The 21965-nt window shown below is 43.1% G+C and overlaps 1 protein-coding gene across 2 annotated transcripts in view; it reads right to left on the bottom strand.

Annotated features, from left to right (window-relative positions):
- EXOSC2 (exosome component 2) overlaps positions 1-21965 on the bottom strand; it is an 86687-nt gene that overhangs the window by 48150 nt on the left and 16572 nt on the right. For both annotated transcript variants that reach the window (XM_078766935.1, XM_078766936.1), the window contains exon 2: positions 3231-3332. In XM_078766935.1, coding sequence (XP_078623061.1) covers positions 3231-3332 — 102 coding nt within the window. The remainder of the gene's footprint in view (positions 1-3230; positions 3333-21965) is intronic.

Raw genomic sequence — 21965 nt, 5'->3', positions numbered from 1 at the left:
ATAGGAATCGGTGTACTATGGGTGGGAAGAAAGGAAAGCCAACTAAAGATGAAATTGATGGATCTGTGCATAAGAGAGCAGGTTTCTGTGGAAGAATTCCCAGGACAAGTTAAAATCAGGGGAGGTAGATATGGGATACCAATCATGAAGAGAGAGGGCTGCTTTTTTTCATACTGATCGGATCAAGCATTGTACTTGTCGAATTATGAAGTCTTAATAAAGGCACCGATGACATCATCATTAACATATCTTATCCCCATAGGGAGTACTTGACAATGAGCTGTTTCAATTATTTTTTTTCCTCCATCGAGCTGGTTTGGAGACAGAGGTGTAACAATTTTCCAAGATGGCATCCATACCACGTGACCTATAAATAACTATGAATAAACAAGTGTTACGCCTAGGTCCCCGTCGTTGAAGTGATGTGAGTTGACAAAGTGGAAGACGCAAGGCGGCGATCTTGGATTTTGACGTGGCGACCCAATTTTCAATAGCGTTCTTCCTTATGCCTGGATACACCCACACACCAGATTAGACGTTCGTAGTTCGTTTATTTTTCAAGATATTTCGCTCACAAGGTTCAGACATGTATATGGTGGCGGCCATCTTGGATTTTGACGTGGCGACCCAATTTTCAATAGCGTTCTTCCTTATGCCTAGATACACCCACACACCAGATTAGACGTTCGTAGTTCGTTTATTTTTCAAGATATTTCGCTCACAAGGTTCAGACATGTATATGGTGGCGGCCATCTTGGATTTTGACGTGGCGACCCAATTTTCAATAGCGTTCTTCCTTATGCCTAGATACACCCACACACCAGATTAGAAGTTGGTACTTCGCTTATTTTTCAAGATATTCCGCTCACAATGTTCAGACATACATGGCGGTGGCCATCTTGGATTTTTACGTGGAGACCCAATTTTCAATAGCGTTCTTCCTTATGCGTAGATACACCCACACACCAGATTAGAAGTTAGTAGATCGTTTATTTTTCAAGATATTCCGCTCACAAGGTTCAGACATACATGGCGTTGGCCATCTTGGATTTTGACATGGCGACCCAATTTTCAATAGCGTTCTTCCTTATGCCTAGATACACCCACACACCAGATTAGAAGTTGGTACTTCGCATTTTTTTCAAGATATTCCGCTCACAAGGTTCAGACATACATAGCATCAGACATACATGGCGGCGGCCATCTTGGATTTTGACGTGGGTTGCACCCACACACCAAATTAGAATTCGGTCCTTCGCTTACGCACGCACGCACAGACGCATGCACGCACGTTCGCACGCACACACAGACGGAGGGGAAAACCATAGTCCCCCTTTCGCTCCGCGGTGCGACGGGGGACAAAAAATTATACAGGCCGAGGCGCTCCTATGGTAAGATTTTGTGTCAATCAGACCAACAGTTGCCGAGTAAATGAATTTTAACTAGAACGACACTCTTCAACATCACGACGTCGACCGATATGCCTCCGCCCACATTATTACATCATTATACATACTTATGTATAATCCCTGGTGTTGGGCTAGTGGCTAGGGTGCCGTTGGGCTAGTGGCTAGGGTGCCGGCTAAGGATCCTAGGATCCTGGGTTCGAATCCCGGTCAATCGCTGAATTAACGCCAGGGGGGTTGACTCAGCCTGTCATCCTTCCGAGGTCAGCAAATTGAGTACCAGTTCACTGGTAATTCCCTGCTTGTCGTTAAAGGCGGCAAAAAGGGTTGGCGTCAGGAAGGGCATCCGGCCGTAAAACATTGCTTCAAAAAGGGGACCGAAAAACAACAACAACCACAGTTCCCGAAAAAGGCCAACCCCCGCTTGCGGGGAAAAATGGCCTCTAAAGGTGGTTTTTTTATTTATTTATACATACTTGTACCAAGTTTGATTCAAATCAATTCAGCTGTTCTGAAGTATCACATCTTTACCTGACATGACCTCTGAACTTACCAAAATCACAAAATCATCTCACTCCTCACCTTTGATGCCAAAATATAATCAGTTAATCTTTGCATCATAATATATACTTTTACCAAGATGAGACAAAATCCCATCACTGGTTCACAACTTATCACAAAAACAGGATTTAACCGAACATGATCTTTGACCTCTTAACGCAAAATGTAATCAGTTCATGTTTACATCATTATACATACTTGTAGCAGGTTTGACTTAAATCCCTTCAGCTGTTCTCAAGTTATCACATTTTTACTTAACATGACCTCTGAACTTTGACCTCTTGACGCCAAAATCTAATCAGTTCATGTTTACATCATTATACATACTTGTACCAGGTTTGACCATCTTTGCATCATAATATATACTTGTACCAACTTTGGTCAGAATCCCATCACTGGTTCACAAGTTATCACGGAAACAGGATTTTTACCTAATGACCTGTGACCTCATGATCCCAAAATCTAATCAGTTCATCTTTACCTCATTATATATGCCTGCACCAAGTTTGACTAAGATCCCTTCAGCCGTTCTCAAGTTATCGCTGCAACGAAAATCTATCATGGACGGATGGACAGACGGTCGGATGGACAACCTGAAAACGACTTGGTCAGCGGAGGCATAAAAATGCAGACACGCACGTACGCTACATGTAAGCACGCACATACGCAACAATCGCTCAACCCCATTTTCGCTTCGCGAGCGCAGGGTAATTAGACATTTCTATATTTCATTTTTTATTATTTTGTAAAAAATTCTAAAAACAAAATTCTACTTTGACATTATGAGGTATCATGTGCAGTTCAGTGTCAAAAAAAATCTTAATTTAATCCATTTTAAATTTAGGCTGCAACACAAAAAAATGTGAAAACGCTCAAGGGGTGTGAATACTTTCTGAAGGCACTGTATGCACTCCAGCTTGAGAACAGAGAACAGAGAACTAGCCGAGACCTTTGTAGAAAAACAAAGTACAGGAAAGTACAGGTGCAGCATTACCAAACGAATGTTTTTTGGCAACCCCGAAAATCCCCAAAATCAATTCAATGATAATTACCAACAATGCATTTTATTTGGTGGAAGGGTGAATGGAACAGAATAAGGACGATGGATAGATGGAGAGGCAACCAAAACCCACCACCAATGAGAAAACACTGCTGGAAGTAAAAGAAGAAGAAAAAACACCGAATATGCGGCTAATGTCTGGATCAGGTGAGAGGTGATTGTCCTCAAGCAAGGGTTTAGGTCTTTGATGGTGCAATTCTTACCGAGTGTTTAGTGGTCGAACGCAGATCAGCCGATTGACCCTTTCTACGACACCGGCGACTGAAGCGACAAGGTTACCGTCGTCTGTATATGTACCGTGACCTCTGCAAGAAAGACAAAGACCTTCAAAAATCCATGCTACAGCCAAGCTACCTTTCTGCCCAATTATTGTTATTGGGTGACCTTTTCGTTATGCATACAATTGGGTGGGTCCTACAGAATTGAACAAAGGAAGATAAGAGAGAAGGAGAGTTGGGTAAGTGAGTGAGTGTGGAATGTAAAGCAAAGGAAGGGAGTTTGAAAGGAGATATAAGTAAATGCAACCATCTGCGACAGAGAAATGGGCAACCTTCAAGCGGAGAAATTTGTAGGGTGCAGAGTAGGTACAAAGGCATAAAGAGACCAAGGCAGGAGGTAAGCAGTGTAATTAAGGATAAGCAGATGACATTCATAAATTACAAAATAACAGGACTGGAGTTTGACATATTAGTATTAGGGTAAACAGATGCTGGGCGAGAAGAAAAAAACAACCTCCAGAGAACATGAAAAAAGGATGTCGTCAAAAATATTAAACACCACAGCAAAGAGTTCCAAGGAGAACCCAAGCGCAAAACATTTTTCATGAAAACCATCGAAAATCATGAATCACCGTCCAATTGGAAGGGAAAAAAATGTTGACTTTTTGGCAATCACAAACGCCGAAGAAAGCCCTAAAGTGTCGATTATCGATTTTCGTCTGCGACGCCACATAGAACCCACCTTGATCCAAATGGCAGCTTCTTTTTTTTGTATACTGAATCGAGGCTCGCGAAAGAGCTAACATTTACTTCACAAACAAATCAACCAGACAAACAAAATATATAAAAAGAGGGAGCAGAAAACAAGATGGGGAGAGAAGGGGAAGCACACAAACACAACATTTGAGAGCAGGGAGAAGTGTGGGAGGGAGAGGGCTTCGGGGGAGGAGGCGTGGGAAGGGGGGGGGGGGGGGGGAAGGAGAAGTATAAAACACAAGGACACCAAGGACTTCCAGGACAGAAGTTGGTATTTCAAAAAAGTGGAATTGGGGTGAAATTAGCGGGGGTAGAAAAGATCAAGGTTTTGGATGGGGGAAGATAAGAGATGGTGGTGAACAGCTGTTTTAAAGACCTGGAGCTTTCGTGGAGAAACAGGGTATTTCCTGCTCGGATTCTGATATCGATTCTGAAAACTGGTGATGGAAACACTGTAGGAAGAATCAGGAACCGTATCATTCCGAGCCTTATGCGAGCGATTCGGACGAAGATGGCGACAATGGAAGTGTTCGTGAAAATTAAAACGCCCGTCGCATGTTCACTACACATTGGTTGGTTTTGTTTTTCTGTTCAATTGATGCTTTATCAGGGATTTTGCATTAATTGATAAATTAATATTTAAATTGAGATAAACAAAATATTACTCCTGCAGAAATACCCATCATTGCCCAACAGCCGACACCAACAACAAAATTTGCGACAAATGCTTTGCGCCACCATCGCAGGCTGACCAGATGTCCTGGATGTTACAGGATCACCCCGTTTCACACTTTCCCAGGACGCTACTTGTGTCTGTCGTCGTGCCGTGCAGTTCCATTTCAGTGTCCGAGTGCTAGGCTTGTGGCAGACATAACACTTTGAGTTTAGTTAAATTATTGTCTCGTCTGACATTTAACTTTTCTCCACAAGCCTGAAGTATCATGAAGATGCCTTTTTACAAACTCCATATGAGCTTTTAGATGAGTATTTTTCAGGAATGGCTTCTTTCTTTCCACCTGTCCATTGAGGCCAGCTTTGTGAAGGGAATGGGATATTTTTCATTGATGAACACCGACCCCAATTTCAGACACAGAGCCTTGTAGATATTTCAGATTCATTGTGGGATTTACAGTGACATCTCAAACCGGTTTCCTGCTTGTCCGGCTGCTGAATTTGGATGGGCGACCTGATCTGGTTCGACTCTGAGTGGTATGATTCGTGATGGATTTCACCATACTCAAAGGGATAATAACCAACTTTGAAATCTTCTTACAACCCTCTACCGAATGGTGCTTCTCCGCCACTCTCTGTCCGACTTCCTTGGAAATCTCCTTGGTCTTTATGTTTGTCTCGTTGTTTCACCAAGTGAGTTGCGCCTTAAAACTCCTTATGTAAGTGGGGAGCTTAATTTTTAAGTTAAACCACTGATTACATGCAGATGAAACCGATTACACATATTTTGTATCCTTGCAAACAAATCATTTGCTCCTGAAGTGATTTCGGACTAATTACGCAAAGGGTTTGAACACTTGTGCAACTGAGAATCATCCGATTTTCTCTGTTGATCCACCTTATTCACATTTTATCGATATTTTTTAGCTTTATCACTTTGGAGTAGTTTGTGAAGACAATATATATACACAAAGAATTAAGTTAAGCACCCCCCCCGTTTTTTTACAACCTCGCACATTACAAGTTTGTTGTCGTCAAAACAGTGTAATATACCCATGATATTGCTATATTTTCTGGAGAAGTGATATTATGGTCACATAAAAACATAACAATCATGCCGTTTTCAATATTTTATTCTGAATAATTTAAGGTGAAATTTTTTGGGAATTTTAGGCATATTTTCACCTCAATTTAAGTATGGAGCTATAGGTCCATCACGGACAGTGTGGATGACGTTTATGTTTTCTAACGTACAGTCATTGTTCTGAGAAGATCTCTAGCGATCTTTGCGTCAATAACGTGTGTAGGACCCACGTGATCGGATCACTGACTCAACCAATCACTTTTTTTCACTTTGATCACTCAATTTCATCAATGGATAATTGCTAATGTCATACCAATCATTATTTGATCTCACATACCTTAGAATATATGCCAATGTATACATATACACAAAGAATATATATTAGGGGGTGCTTACCTTAATTTGTTGTGTAGGGGTGCTTAACTTAATTCTTTGTGTATATATACTAGCAGAAGTACCCGGCATTGCCGGGCGGGGGAGGGGAGGGGAGGTGGAAGGGAGGGGATGGGGAAGGGGAGGGGAGGAGTGGAGGAGGGGGGGGAGGGGAGAAGAGGGGGGGGAGGGGAGAAGAGGGGGGGAGGGGAGAAGAGGGGGAGGGGAGAAGAGGGGGGGGGAAGGGAGAAGAGGGGGGGGGGAGGGAGAAGAGGGGGGAGGGAGAGAAGAGGGGGGAGGGGGAGGGAGGAGGGGAGGAAGTTGGGGAGGGGAGGAGAAGGGGGGGGAGGAGAGGCGGGAGGGGGAAGGGGAGGGGAGGGGAAGGGGGGTAGGGGGAGGTGGGAGGGGAGAAGAGGGGGGAGGAGAAAAGAGGTGGAGGGGGAGGGGAGGGAGAGGGGGGAGGGGAGGAGAGGGGGAGGGGAGAATGATGGGGGAGGGGAGGGGGAGGGGGAGGGGGGGTAGAGGGAGGGGGAGGGGTAGATGGAGGGGGAGGGGGGAGGGAGGAGGGGGAGGGAGGAGGGGGAGGGGGTAGGGGGAGGGGGTAGGGGGAGGGGGAGGGGGGAGGGGAGGGGGTGGGGGGAAGGGGAGGGGGAGGGGGCAGGGGCAGGGGGAGGGGGGAGGGGAGGGGGAGGGGGAGGGGGGGGAGGGGAGGGGTGGAAGTACCCGGCATTGCCGGGCGGGGAAGAGGAGGGGAACGGGGCGGAGGGGAGGAGAGGGGGGGAGGGGAGAAGAGGGGGGGGAAGTACCCGGCATTCCGTGTATAAACGTGAGGGAGAAGAGGGGGGAGGGGAAGGGGAGGGGGAGGGGGGAGGGGAGGAGAGGGGGGGAGGGGAGGAGAGGGGGGAGGGGGAGGGGGGAGGGGAGGAGAGGGGGAGGGGGGAGGGCGCACGAATCGTCGAATCAGCGCGCTGCTCTGCCACCGATTCAGATTCCGTGTATAATATTCCTCGCTGAAAAAAAAAATGGATCTAAAGATGAAAGAAAAAAAAACCTATGTGGTGTGAATAGCAATGTTCCTCGCTGAAATGTGAAAAAACGCAATCGCGCGGCAAGGAACATCACGTGATCGCTCTGAGCGATCGATTGCAACTCTGCATCGTGTCGTGGGCATGGCCAACGTGGCCTCATGTTCCCAGGTGATTGGCTAACTCGAGCTCAAGAGAGCCATAATGCACTACGTAATGGCAAAAAATATGGATCTAAAGATGAAAGGGGAAAAAACCTATGTGGTGTGAATGGCAATATTCCTCGCTGAAATGTGAAAAAACGGAATCGTTTTTCGCTCTGAAATACGTGCGAACGCGTAACTGAGTTAATGGCGGCAAGGAACATCACGTGATCGCTCTGAGCGAATCAGCGCGCTGCTCTGCCATTCCGGTCATAATATGCCTCGCTGAAATGCGCTGAGGTAAAAATATGGTTTAAAAATATTATGAAATAAATTTTTAGGTCGACCATGTTCTTCCCAGGCTCAATGGCCATGTTTGTGCCAAATATCAAGTACGTGAGCCTCTCCGTTTAGGAGTCTACCGGTAACATTACACACACACACACACACACACACACACACACACACACACACACACACACACACACACACACACACACACACACACACACAAACTGTGTTTTATATAACCAAAAACTAATCAATTCTTCCTTATCCCAAGGGCAATCATCCCACCAACTTTCATCCAAAATCCGTTCAGAACTTTTCCAGATATCTTGTTCACAAACACACGAACATACGCACACATGAACATACGCAAACACACACACACACACACACTCGAATGCATTACTCCCTGGCAGGAGTAACTAGAACGGCACTCGGTAGAGAGCATACTTCCACCAGGCTGAGGATTTTACTTTTTGTATCCCACTAACAGGTCGGATCTGGATCCGGACCAGAACCAAAATCTAATCGGCTTGTTCTTGTCACTAACCCAACTCATCCACCAAGTTTTTTAACAACTCATCCACAACTTTTTGAGATATTGTGCTATATGTATATGGTTCTTGCCACTACCACTCAATGACGAATGACATAAAAATTCCCGTAGCCAGATCTGGATTCTGACCAAAATTGAAACAATTCTTCCTTGTCACACACCCAACTTGTCCAGCAAGTTTCGTCCGAATCCGTCCACAACTTTTTGAGATATCCTGTTCACAGCCCAACCGTCAAACACACAGAAACAGACAGGAGTGAAAACATAACCTCCATCCACCTTCGGTGGCCCAGGTGGCATCAAAATGTGAAAAATTTGGAGTGGGGTGAATACGTTTGCAGGCCACTGTATAAGGGAAAATAACAGGTTAAAATAAGTGGGGACCCTAATCTAGGTAAAGTGGGCCTTTAAAAATCGAAATAAAAAAAACAAAGGAAAAAGGAAGTTAGGTTCAATCAACTGTTTTTCATGTTTTTTTAACCTGTAAAATATAGGCATCTGCAGTGCCTAGAGAAAGTCTACAACCCCTTTCAAAATTTCACCTTTTGTTGCCTCACAGCCTGGAATTAAATTGCATTACATCAGACTTTTCCCACCTTTATTTACACTAGGGCATTGCCCGTACGTGGGTGCCCGTTCCTTGCCAAAAAAAAAAAAAACGCTACCCGTACGCTCTACCCCGCCCGTACGCCCGTAAACAAAAAAAACAACGCTCTTCGCTTCCGCCCTTCGCTCTGACTGAATTGGGAGAAATAATGCGCATATGAAATCGAGAAATTATTATTTTCTCCGGAAGAAATCGAATTACGAACCGTAACGTAATGGCGGTCAGCTCGTAACGCGCTCAGCTCCGCTCGTTCTCACATCGGCCACGCCTACGCAACAAAGCGTTCTGTGATTGGCTGCCGGACCGGAAGTTCGCAAATCGTCGCAGTTATGATGAATCGTTTTAATTTAATCGCAGTTTGAATTCGTTTTAAAACATAGTTTAACGGCAACATAGTTTTCCAACGTGAAATAAATGAATACGCTCTCAAATGTGCCGTCCGAGGTAGAGTCTGATCGCCACGTTCGGCACACGTGATAGCTCGCTGCTCTCTGATTGGTTGAAGCGTTTTTTGGACATAGCTCGGTAAGTACTTGTCCGATTAATTTAAAACCTTGAAAAGGCACATCCTCGGGTCCCCAGCAATATACCTGGCAAGTTTAAAGTATATCGGACCCGTGGTTGTCGAGAAACAGCGGTCACAGATAAACACACAGACACACAGACACACAGACACACAGACACACAGAGATTACTGGAATTATAGATAGATACTAGCAAAAATATCCAGATCCAGCGTTGCCGGGTAACAATGTGTCGCTTCCTGATGTGAATATGAAGAGAGGAGAGGAAGCGAGAAAGGAGGCAGACGAGGGAGGAGAGGAGGGAGGGAGAGAGGGGAGAGGGGGGAGGAGAGGAGGGAGGAGAGGAGGGAGAGGGGAAGGGAAGGGAAAAGGGGAAGAGAGGAGGGATGGGGGCAAGGAGGAGTGAGGGAGAGAGGAGAGGGAGGAGCAGAAAGGAAAGAGAGAAGGGCAGGGGGGTGGAACAAGGAAGCGAGGAGGGGTAGTGACGCCTCACCACACGTCGCTACACTATAAACCCCGGAATGGAGGGGGCGGTGTGTGGAAGGAGTGCGCGGCACTTTATTAGGAGGGAAGAGTGATGAGGGGACAGAGAGAGAGAGAGAGAGAGAGAGAGAGAGAGAGAGAGAGAGAAGGGGGGGGTGGGAGGGGGTATAAAAGGTGAGGGGAGAGGGGGAGTTACCAAAGAGATTGATATGCAATGATAAGTATGATGGCGGGAGACTCTTAACCTGGACCAGATAAAAAAAATTAAGCTGCGGAATTGAGCTTAGCAGCAGTTCTGACTGCTCAAAAGCATGAATTTGTTCTCCGGGTGTCAACGGACGTCTACGGGTGGACAGCACAGATTAAGTATACCAAACACAAAAACAGCAACCACAAAGATTTACCTTTGAATAGTCTTCTATAAATGTGAAAATCAAGCAGAAAATCAGCGAAATGTGGTAACCATTGAGAGCAGACAAAATGTCGACTTTACAATTGAAACAAAATATTTCGACAAGGCGGACGTTTGATTTGAGTTCCAGACACGATGTTTGATGTATTTTTTTAAATAAGTATATTTTTGTTTTTGGCCTATGTTGAAGGTTTTAGAAATTTCGAAATTGTTGTTGACCTTTGGCCTATGTTGACCTTTTGGCCGATGCTGATCTCAAAAATAGTTGGTGGTTGAATTAAGTTCGCCGAGATGGAAACCCTCTTCAAATTTCAAGTCAATCAGATGAAATTGAGGATTTTAGAAATTTGAAATTGTTGTTGACCTTTGGCCTATGTTGACCTTGTGACCTATGTTGGTCTAAAAAATACTTGTTGGTTGAATTCAGTTAACTGATATGGAAATCCCATTCAATTTACAAGTCAATCAGATGAAAACTGAGAATTATAGAAATTCGAAAAAAGTTGTTGACCTTTGGCCTATGTTAATTTGTAATATATTTGTAATATATTTCGCTGATTGAAATTTGGCCTATGTTGACCTTTTGGCCTATGTTGACCTCAAAAATAGTTGGTGGTTGGATTCAGTAAATTGATATGCAAATCATATTCAGATTAAGTCATTCGGATGAAAATTGAGGATTTTAGATATTTGAAAAAAAGTGGTTGACCTTTGGCCTATGTTGACCTTTTGACCTCAAAAATATATAGGATTTTGGCGGACCACAAACTCTACCATTTGGTGACGTTTCGTGAAGATCAGTTTAAAATTGTGACCTGTAGGCAAGTATAAGTGAGCGGACACATACACGCGGACACACACACACATGCGGACACACACACACATGGACACACACACACACGCGGACACACACACGCGGACACACACACGCGGACACACACACACACACACACACACACACACACACGCGGACGGACACACACACGCGGACACACACACGCGGACGGACACACACACGCGGACGGAGACACACACGCGGACGGAGACACACACACACACACACACACACACACACACACACACACACACACACACACACACACACACAGGAATGATCAACATCCTTGCAAAAAAAAAAAAAAAAATTACCAAGTAAAAACACACACAAACCGGAGTAATCAACATACTTCCCAAAATTTTCTTTTTATTTTTTTTTTCCCAGGTAGCAAACTAACACAAACCCGTGTGATCAACATACTTGCAAAAAATATTATTCTTTTTTGCCAAGTAATAAACGCAACCGACCAATATACTTGAAAAATCTTCAATTTTGCAAGTAACAAACAGACAGACAAACAGACAGCCAAAATGTTGGCTGATGGTACCAAACAGCATGTCCCCTGGCGATTCGAGGAAATAACTTGGGAGTAAAAACACAACCGTTGTGAGCAAGTCGGAACATTCAAGGACCGTCGGTCATTTCTTCTTGTACTTCTTCTGCACCTGAATATCAACCCGGGTTTGTGCAGACCAGTACAATGCAGATATGTTCAAGATATTGAGCCGAGGTCGGAGTACGTTACATCTACAGTCACGTGAAAAAGTAAGTACACCCTATGTAGTTTTGACTTGAAATTTGAATAGGATTTACATATCGGTTAACTGAATTCAACCAACAACTATTTTTGAGATCAGCATAGGCCAAAAGGTCAACATAGGCCAAAGGTCAACAACAATTTCAAATTACTAAAATGCTCAATTTTCATCTGATTCACTTGAAATTTGAATGGGATTTACATATCAGCAAACTGAATTCAACCACCAACTATTTTTGAGATCACCATGGGCCAAAAGATCAACATAGGCCAATAGTCAACAACAATTTCAAATTTCTAAAATCCTCAATTTTCATCCGATTCACTTGAAATTTGAATGGGATTTACATATCAGTTAACTGAATTCAACCAAAAACTATTTTTGAGATCAACATAGATCATAGGTTCAACATAGGTGAAAGGTCAACCACTGTTTTCAAATTTCTCAAATCCACAATTTTCATCCGATTGACTTGAAATTTCAAAAGGAGTCATATCAGCTAACTGAATACATCCACCAACCATTTTTGAGATCAACATAGGTCATAAGTTCAACATAGGCCAAAGGTCAACCACTTTTTTGAAATTTCTAAAATCCTCAATTTTCATCCGATTGACTTGAAATTTGAATAGGATTTTCATATCAGCGAACTGAATTCAACCACCAACCATTTTTGAGATCAACATAGGTCATAAGGTCAACATAGGCCGAGGTCAACCACTGTTCGAATTTCTCAAATCCACAATTTTCATCCGATTGACTTGAAATTTCAAAAGGAGTCATATCAGCTAACTGAATACATCCACCAACCATTTTTGAGATCAACATAGGTCATAAGGTCAACATAGGCCAAAGGTCAACCACTTTTTCCAAATTTCTAAAATCCTCAATTTTCATCCGATTGAGTTGAAATTTGAATATAACTTTCATATGAGCTAAATGATTCAACCAACAACTATTTTTGAGATCAGCATCGGTCAAAAGTTAAACATAGGCCAAAGGTCAACAACAATTTCAAATTTCTAAAATCCTCAATTTTCATCCGATTTACTTGAAATTTGAATAGGACTTTCATATCAGCGAAGTGAATTCAACCACCAACCATTTTTGAGATCAACATAGGTCACAAGGTCAACATAGGCCAAAGGTCAACCACTTTTTTGAAATTTCTAAAATCCTCAATTTTCATCCGATTGACTTGAAATTTGAATAGGATTTTCATATCAGCGAACTGAATTCAACCACCAACCATTTTTGAGATCAACATAGGTCATAAGGTCAACATAGGCCGAGGTCAACCACTGTTCGAATTTCTCAAATCCACAATTTTCATCCGATTGACTTGAAATTTCAAAAGGAGTCATATCAGCTAACTGAATACATCCACCAACCATTTTTGAGATCAACATAGGTCATAAGGTCAACATAGGCCAAAGGTCAACCACTTTTTCCAAATTTCTAAAATCCTCAATTCTCATACGATTGAGTTGAAATTTGAATATAACTTTCATATCAGCTAAATGATTCAACCAACAACTATTTTTGAGATCAGCATCGGTCAAAAGTTAAACATAGGCCAAAGGTCAACAACAATTTCAAATTTCTAAAATACTCAATTTTCATCCGATTTACTTGAAATTTGAATAGGACTTTCATATCAGCGAAGTGAATTCAACCACCAACCATTTTTGAGATCAACATAGGTCACAAGGTCAACATAGGCCAAAGGTCAACCACTTATTTCTAAAATCCTCAATTTTCATCCGAATAACTTAAAATTTGAAGACGATTTGCATATCAAGTCACTGAATTCAACCACTTATGATTTTTGAGATCAAAATGATGCTCTCCTGAGTACCAATCTACTTTGTTCTGTTTTGCCAAGTGTCACTATGAATGATTTTTCATTTGTCTGTTTGTCTGTCTGCCTATCTGTCTGTTTGTCTGTATGCATGTCAGTCGCCTACAGGTCACAATTTTCAACCGACCTTCACAAAACTTCACCAGATGGTCGAGTTGGTCATAAGCAAGAAGCCTATTGTTTTTGGGGTCAACATAGGCCAAAAGGTCAACATAGGCCAAATTTCTAAAATCCGCAATTTTCATCCGATTAACTTGACATTTGAAGAGGATTTGCATATCTCGTCACTGAATTCAACCACAAATTATTTTTCAGGTCAACAAAGGCCAAAAACTTATTTTAGGGATTTACTATATTCGACATATTTCTTGTTTATTTATTTGGCATGGGGGCGGTGTATTTTGAATGTAGTTCTGCTTTTTTGTTTTTATTTTCTCTCAACTTTGGAACATACTTCCCCAGTTTATTCAAACACATTCTTCTCGCCAGGGCTTCAAGACAGTTGATCGCCACGACGTCAGGTCATTGCCTTGAATAATTGTGATCTCTTCTACCCCCAAATGACACCATTCCCAAGCACACGCTTTTTCCAGGTTATTGTAATTTCCCCCCTCGCCCCCCCCTTCCGTCACCTCTTTTGGTTTGTAAATTGACGGTTGGTTTGTTGTTTTTCTGTTTCATTCCTACTTTCCCCTTCCTCATCTTGCGGTGTTCCATTCAGCTTGTGAACAGTTTGTTCAACCCCATGTGGGCTTCTGCATCTCTCCTTGATCTCACTCTCACTTAAACCCTGCTCTTGGTGCTTCCCCCTTTAGTTCCCTTCTATTCTGCTCGAGGTCATCCACCACCTTCAATCACGTACGGACCTCATGAACCCCCGTAAGTTGAAGGAAGGTAGTTGTAAAAAATACGAATCGCATGAAGCCACTGCAGGATAATGGAAGGTAGCTGTAAAAACTACAGACCACATGAATCCATGTAACAGTGTAAGGTGAAGGAAGGTAGCTGGAAAAACTACGAACCCCATGAATCCTGTAAAGTGAAGGAAAGTAGCTGGGAAAACTACGAACCACATGAATCCCTGTAACAGTGCAAGGTGAAGGAAGGTAGCTGGGAAAACTACGAATGCAATGAATCTTGTAAAGTGAAGGAAGGTAACTGTGAAAACTACGAACCACATGAATCCCTGAAAGGTGAAGGAAGGTAGCTGTGAAAACTATGAACCACATTAATCCCTGTAACAGTGCAAGGTGAAGGAAGGTAGCTGTGAAAACTACAAACATGAATCCCTGTAACAGTGTAAGGTGAAGGAAGGTAGCTGTGAAAACTACAAACTGCATGAATTCCTGTAACAGTGCAAGGTGAAGGAAGGTAGCTGGGAAAACTACGAATGCAATGAATCTTGTAAAGTGAAGGAAGGTAGCTGTGAAAACTACGAACCACATGAATCCCTGAAAGGTGAAGGAAGGTAGCTGTGAAAACTATGAACCACATTAATCCCTGTAACAGTGTAAGGTGAAGGAAGGTAGCTGTGAAAACTATGAACCACATTAATCCCTGTAACAGTGTAAGGTGAAGGAAGGTAGCTGTGAAAACTACAAACTGCATGAATCCCTGAAAGGTGAAGGAAGGTAGCTGTGAAAACTATGAACCACATTAATCCCTGTAACAGTGCAAGGTGAAGGAAGGTAGCTGTGAAAACTACAAACTGCATGAATCCCTGAAAGGTGAAGGAAGGTAGCTGTGAAAACTACGAACCACATGAATCCCTGAAAGGTGAAGGAAGGTAGCTGTGAAAACTATGAACCACATTAATCCCTGTAACAGTGCAAGGTGAAGGAAGGTAGCTGTGAAAACTACAAACTGCATGAATCCCTGAAAGGTGAAGGAAGGTAGCAGTGAAAACTACAAACTGCATGAATCCCTGTAACAGTGCAAGGTGAAGGAAGGTAGCTGTGAAAACTACAAACTGCATGAATCCCTGAAAGGTGAAGGAAGGTATCAGTGAAAACTACAAACTGCATGAATCCCTGTAACAGTGTACTAGGTGAAGGAAGGTAGCTGTGAAAACTACAAACAACATGAATCCCTGTAACAGTGTACTAGGTGAAGGAAGGGAGCTGGGAAAACTACAAACAACATGAATCCCTGTAACAGTGTACTAGGTGAAGGAAGGGAGCGGAGAAAACTACAAACTGCATGAATCCCTGTAACAGTGTACTCGGTGAAGGAAGGTAGCTGTGAAAACTACAAACTGCATGAATCCCTGTAACAGTGTACTAGGTGAAGGAAGGTAGCTGTGAAAACTACAAACTGCATGAATCCCTGTAACAGTGTACTCGGTGAAGGAAGGGAGCGGAGAAAACTACAAACTGCATGAATCCCTGTAACAGTGTACTCGGTGAAGGAAGGGAGCTGTGAAAACTACAAACTGCATGAATCCCTGTAACAGTGCAAGGTGAAGGAAGGTAGCTGTGAAAACTACAAACAACATGAATCCCTGTAACAGTGTACTAGGTGAAGGAAGGGAGCTGGGAAAACTACAAACAACATGAATGACTGTAACAGTGTACTAGGTGAAGGAAGGGAGCTGGGAAAACTACAAACTGCATGAATCCCTGTAACAGTGTACTAGGTGAAGGAAGGTAGCTGTGAAAACTACAAACAACATGAATCCCTGTAACAGTGTACTAGGTGAAGGAAGGGAGCTGGGAAAACTACAAACAACATGAATCCCTGTAACAGTGTACTAGGTGAAGGAAGGGAGCTGGGAAAACTACAAACTGCATGAATCCCTGTAACAGTGTACTAGGTGAAGGAAGGGAGCGGAGAAAACTACAAACTGCATGAATCCCTGTAACAGTGTACTAGGTGAAGGAAGGTAGCTGTGAAAACTACAAACAACATGAATCCCTGTAACAGTGTACTAGGTGAAGGAAGGGAGCTGGGAAAACTACAAACAACATGAATCCCTGTAACAGTGTACTAGGTGAAGGAAGGGAGCTGGGAAAACTACAAACTGCATGAATCCCTGTAACAGTGTAAGGTGAAGGAAGGTAGCTGTGAAAACTACAAACTGCATGAATCCCTGTAACAGTGCAAGGTGAAGGAAGGTAGCTGTGAAAACTACAAACTGCATGAATCCCTGAAAGGTGAAGGAAGGTAGCAGTGAAAACTACAAACTGCATGAATCCCTGTAACAGTGTACTAGGTGAAGGAAGGGAGCGGAGAAAACTACAAACTGCATGAATCCCTGTAACAGTGTACTAGGTGAAGGAAGGTAGCTGTGAAAACTACAAACAACATGAATCCCTGTAACAGTGTACTAGGTGAAGGAAGGTAGCTGAGAAAACTACAAACAACATGAATCCCTGTAACAGTGTACTAGGTGAAGGAAGGGAGCGGAGAAAACTACAAACTGCATGAATCCCTGTAACAGTGTACTAGGTGAAGGAAGGTAGCTGTGAAAACTACAAACAACATGAATCCCTGTAACAGTGTACTAGGTGAAGGAAGGTAGCTGAGAAAACTACAAACAACATGAATCCCTGTAACAGTGTACTAGGTGAAGGAAGGGAGCGGAGAAAACTACAAACTGCATGAATCCCTGTAACAGTGTACTAGGTGAAGGAAGGTAGCTGTGAAAACTACAAACAACATGAATCCCTGTAACAGTGTACTAGGTGAAGGAAGGGAGCTGGGAAAACTACAAACAACATGAATCCCTGTAACAGTGTACTAGGTGAAGGAAGGGAGCTGGGAAAACTACAAACTGCATGAATCCCTGTAACAGTGTAAGGTGAAGGAAGGTAGCTGTGAAAACTACAAACTGCATGAATCCCTGAAAGGTGAAGGAAGGTAGCAGTGAAAACTACAAACTGCATGAATCCCTGTAACAGTGTAAGGTGAAGGAAGGTAGCTGTGAAAACTACAAACTGCATGAATCCCTGTAACAGTGCAAGGTGAAGGAAGGGAGCTGGGAAAACTACAAACAACATGAATCCCTGTAACAGTGTACTAGGTGAAGGAAGGGAGCTGGGAAAACTACAAACAACATGAATCCCTGTAACAGTGTACTAGGTGAAGGAAAGTAGCTGTGAAAACTACAAACAACATGAATCCCTGAAAGGTGAAGGAAGGTAGCAGTGAAAACTACAAACTGCATGAATCCCTGAAAGGTGAAGGAAGGTAGCAGTGAAAACTACAAACTGCATGAATCCCTGTAACAGTGTAAGGTGAAGGAAGGTAGCTGTGAAAACTACAAACTGCATGAATCCCTGAAAGGTGAAGGAAGGTAGCAGTGAAAACTACAAACTGCATGAATCCCTGTAACAGTGCAAGGTGAAGGAAGGTAGCTGTGAAAACTACAAACAACATGAATCCCTGAAAGGTGAAGGAAGGTAGCAGTGAAAACTACAAACTGCATGAATCCCTGTAACAGTGCAAGGTGAAGGAAAGTAGCTGTGAAAACTACAAACAACATGAATCCCTGAAAGGTGAAGGAAGGTAGCAGTGAAAACTACAAACTGCATGAATCCCTGAAAGGTGAAGGAAGGTAGCAGTGAAAACTACAAACTGCATGAATCCCTGAAAGGTGAAGGAAGGTAGCAGTGAAAACTACAAACTGCATGAATCCCTGTAACAGTGCAAGGTGAAGGAAGGTAGCGGAGAAAACTACAAACTGCATGAATCCCTGTAACAGTGTACTAGGTGAAGGAAGGGAGCTGGGAAAACTACAAACTGCATGAATCCCTGTAACAGTGTAAGGTGAAGGAAGGTAGCTGTGAAAAATACGAACCACATGAATCCCTGTAACAGTGCAAGGTGAAGGAAGGGAGCTGTGAAAACTACAAACAACATGAATCCCTGTAACAGTGTAAGGTGAAGGAAGGTAGCTGTGAAAAATACGAACCACATGAATCCCTGTAACAGTGCAAGGTGAAGGAAGGGAGCTGTGAAAACTACAAACAACATGAATCCCTGAAAGGTGAAGGAAGGTAGCTGAGAAAACTACAAACAACATAAATCCCTGTAACAGTGCAAGGTGAAGGAAGGGAGCGGAGAAAACTATGAACCACATGAATCCCTGAAAGGTGAAGGAAGGTAGCAGTGAAAACTACAAACTGCATGAATCCCTGTAACAGTGTAAGGTGAAGGAAGGTAGCTGTGAAAACTACAAACTGCATGAATCCCTGAAAGGTGAAGGAAGGTAGCTGTGAAAAATACGAACCACATGAATCCCTGTAACAGTGCAAGGTGAAGGAAGGGAGCTGTGAAAAATACAAACAACATGAATCCCTGTAACAGTGCAAGGTGAAGGAAGGTAGCTGTGAAAACTACAAACAACATGAATCCCTGTAACAGTGCAAGGTGAAGGAAGGTAGCTGTGAAAACTACAAACTGCATGAATCCCTGAAAGGTGAAGGAAGGGAGCGGAGAAAACTACAAACAACATGAATCCCTGTAACAGTGCAAGGTGAAGGAAGGGAGCTGTGAAAACTACAAACTGCATGAATCCCTGAAAGGTGAAGGAAGGGAGCGGAGAAAACTACAAACAACATGAATCCCTGTAACAGTGCAAGGTGAAGGAAGGTAGCTGTGAAAAATATGAACCACATGAATCCCTGTAACAGTGCAAGGTGAAGGAAGGTATCTGTGAAAACTACGAACCACATGAATTTCTGTAACAGTGTGAGGTGAAGGAAGGTAGCTGTGAAAACTACAAACTGCATGAATCCCTGTAACAGTGCAAGGTGAAGGAAGGTATCTGTGAAAACTACGAACCACATGAATTTCTGTAACAGTGTGAGGTGAAGGAAGGTAGCTGTGAAAACTACAAACCATATGAATACCTGTAAGGTGAAGCAAGGTAGCTGTGAAAACTACAAACTGCATGAATCCCTGCAAGGTGAAGGAAAGTAGCTGTGAAAACTACGAACCATATGAATCCCTGTAAGGTGAAGGAAGGTAGCTGTGAAAACTACGAACCACATGAATCCCTGCAAGGTGAAGGAAAGTAGCTGTGAAAACTACAAACTGCATGAATCCCTGTAACAGTGCAAGGTGAAGGAAGGTAGCTGTGAAAACTACAAACTGCATGAATCCCTGAAAGGTGAAGGAAGGTAGCTGTGAAAACTATGAACCACATTAATCCCTGTAACAGTGCAAGGTGAAGGAAGGTAGCTGTGAAAACTACGAACCACATGAATCCCTGAAAGGTGAAGGAAGGTAGCTGTGAAAACTATGAACCACATTAATCCCTGTAACAGTGCAAGGTGAAGGAAGGTAGCTGTGAAAACTACAAACTGCATGAATCCCTGAAAGGTGAAGGAAGGTAGCAGTGAAAACTACAAACTGCATGAATCCCTGTAACAGTGCAAGGTGAAGGAAGGTAGCTGTGAAAACTACAAACTGCATGAATCCCTGTAACAGTGCAAGGTGAAGGAAGGTAGCTGTGAAAACTACAAACTGCATGAATCCCTGAAAGGTGATGGAAGGTAGCAGTGAAAACTACAAACTGCATGAATCCCTGTAACAGTGTACTAGGTGAAGGAAGGTAGCTGAGAAAACTACAAACAACATGAATCCCTGTAACAGTGTACTAGGTGAAGGAAGGGAGCTGGGAAAACTACAAACTGCATGAATCCCTGTAACAGTGCAAGGTGAAGGAAGGGAGCGGAGAAAACTACAAACTGCATGAATCCCTGAAAGGTGAAGGAAGGTAGCAGTGAAAACTACAAACTGCATGAATCCCTGTAACAGTGTAAGGTGAAGGAAGGTAGCTGTGAAAACTACAAACTGCATGAATCCCTGAAAGGTGAAGGAAGGTAGCTGTGAAAAATACGAACCACATGAATCCCTGTAACAGTGCAAGGTGAAGGAAGGGAGCTGTGAAAAATACAAACAACATGAATCCCTGTAACAGTGCAAGGTGAAGGAAGGTAGCTGTGAAAACTACAAACAACATGAATCCCTGTAACAGTGCAAGGTGAAGGAAGGGAGCTGTGAAAACTACAAACTGCATGAATCCCTGAAAGGTGAAGGAAGGGAGCGGAGAAAACTACAAACAACATGAATCCCTGTAACAGTGCAAGGTGAAGGAAGGTAGCTGTGAAAAATATGAACCACATGAATCCCTGTAACAGTGCAAGGTGAAGGAAGGTATCTGTGAAAACTACGAACCACATGAATTTCTGTAACAGTGTGAGGTGAAGGAAGGTAGCTGTGAAAACTACAAACTGCATGAATCCCTGTAACAGTGCAAGGTGAAGGAAGGTATCTGTGAAAACTACGAACCACATGAATTTCTGTAACAGTGTGAGGTGAAGGAAGGTAGCTGTGAAAACTACAAACCATATGAATACCTGTAAGGTGAAGGAAGGTAGCTGTGAAAACTACAAACTGCATGAATCCCTGCAAGGTGAAGGAAAGTAGCTGTGAAAACTACGAACCATATGAATCCCTGTAAGGTGAAGGAAGGTAGCTGTGAAAACTACGAACCACATGAATCCCTGCAAGGTGAAGGAAAGTAGCTGTGAAAACTACAAACTGCATGAATCCCTGTAACAGTGCAAGGTGAAGGAAGGTAGCTGTGAAAACTACAAACTGCATGAATCCCTGAAAGGTGAAGGAAGGTAGCTGTGAAAACTATGAACCACATTAATCCCTGTAACAGTGCAAGGTGAAGGAAGGTAGCTGTGAAAACTACAAACTGCATGAATCCCTGAAAGGTGAAGGAAGGTAGCAGTGAAAACTACAAACTGCATGAATCCCTGTAACAGTGCAAGGTGAAGGAAGGTAGCTGTGAAAACTACAAACTGCATGAATCCCTGTAACAGTGCAAGGTGAAGGAAGGTAGCTGTGAAAACTACAAACTGCATGAATCCCTGTAACAGTGCAAGGTGAAGGAAGGTAGCTGTGAAAACTACAAACAACATGAATCCCTGAAAGGTGAAGGAAGGTAGCTGAGAAAACTACAAACTGCATGAATCCCTGTAACAGTGCAAGGTGAAGGAAGGTAGCTGTGAAAACTACAAACTGCATGAATCCCTGTAACAGTGCAAGGTGAAGGAAGGTAGCTGTGAAAACTACAAACTGCATGAATCCCTGTAACAGTGCAAGGTGAAGGAAGGTAGCTGTGAAAACTACAAACTGCATGAATCCCTGAAAGGTGAAGGAAGGTAGCAGTGAAAACTACAAACTGCATGAATCCCTGTAACAGTGTACTAGGTGAAGGAAGGTAGCTGAGAAAACTACAAACAACATGAATCCCTGTAACAGTGTACTAGGTGAAGGAAGGGAGCTGGGAAAACTACAAACTGCATGAATCCCTGTAACAGTG

Source organism: Myxine glutinosa, chromosome 13, assembly GCF_964187855.1.
Source record: "Myxine glutinosa chromosome 13, kmMyxGlut1.1, whole genome shotgun sequence".
NCBI lineage: Eukaryota > Metazoa > Chordata > Myxini > Myxiniformes > Myxinidae > Myxine > Myxine glutinosa.
The sequence above is the reverse complement of the archived record's forward strand: the minus strand, read 5'-3'. Positions and strand labels throughout refer to the sequence as shown.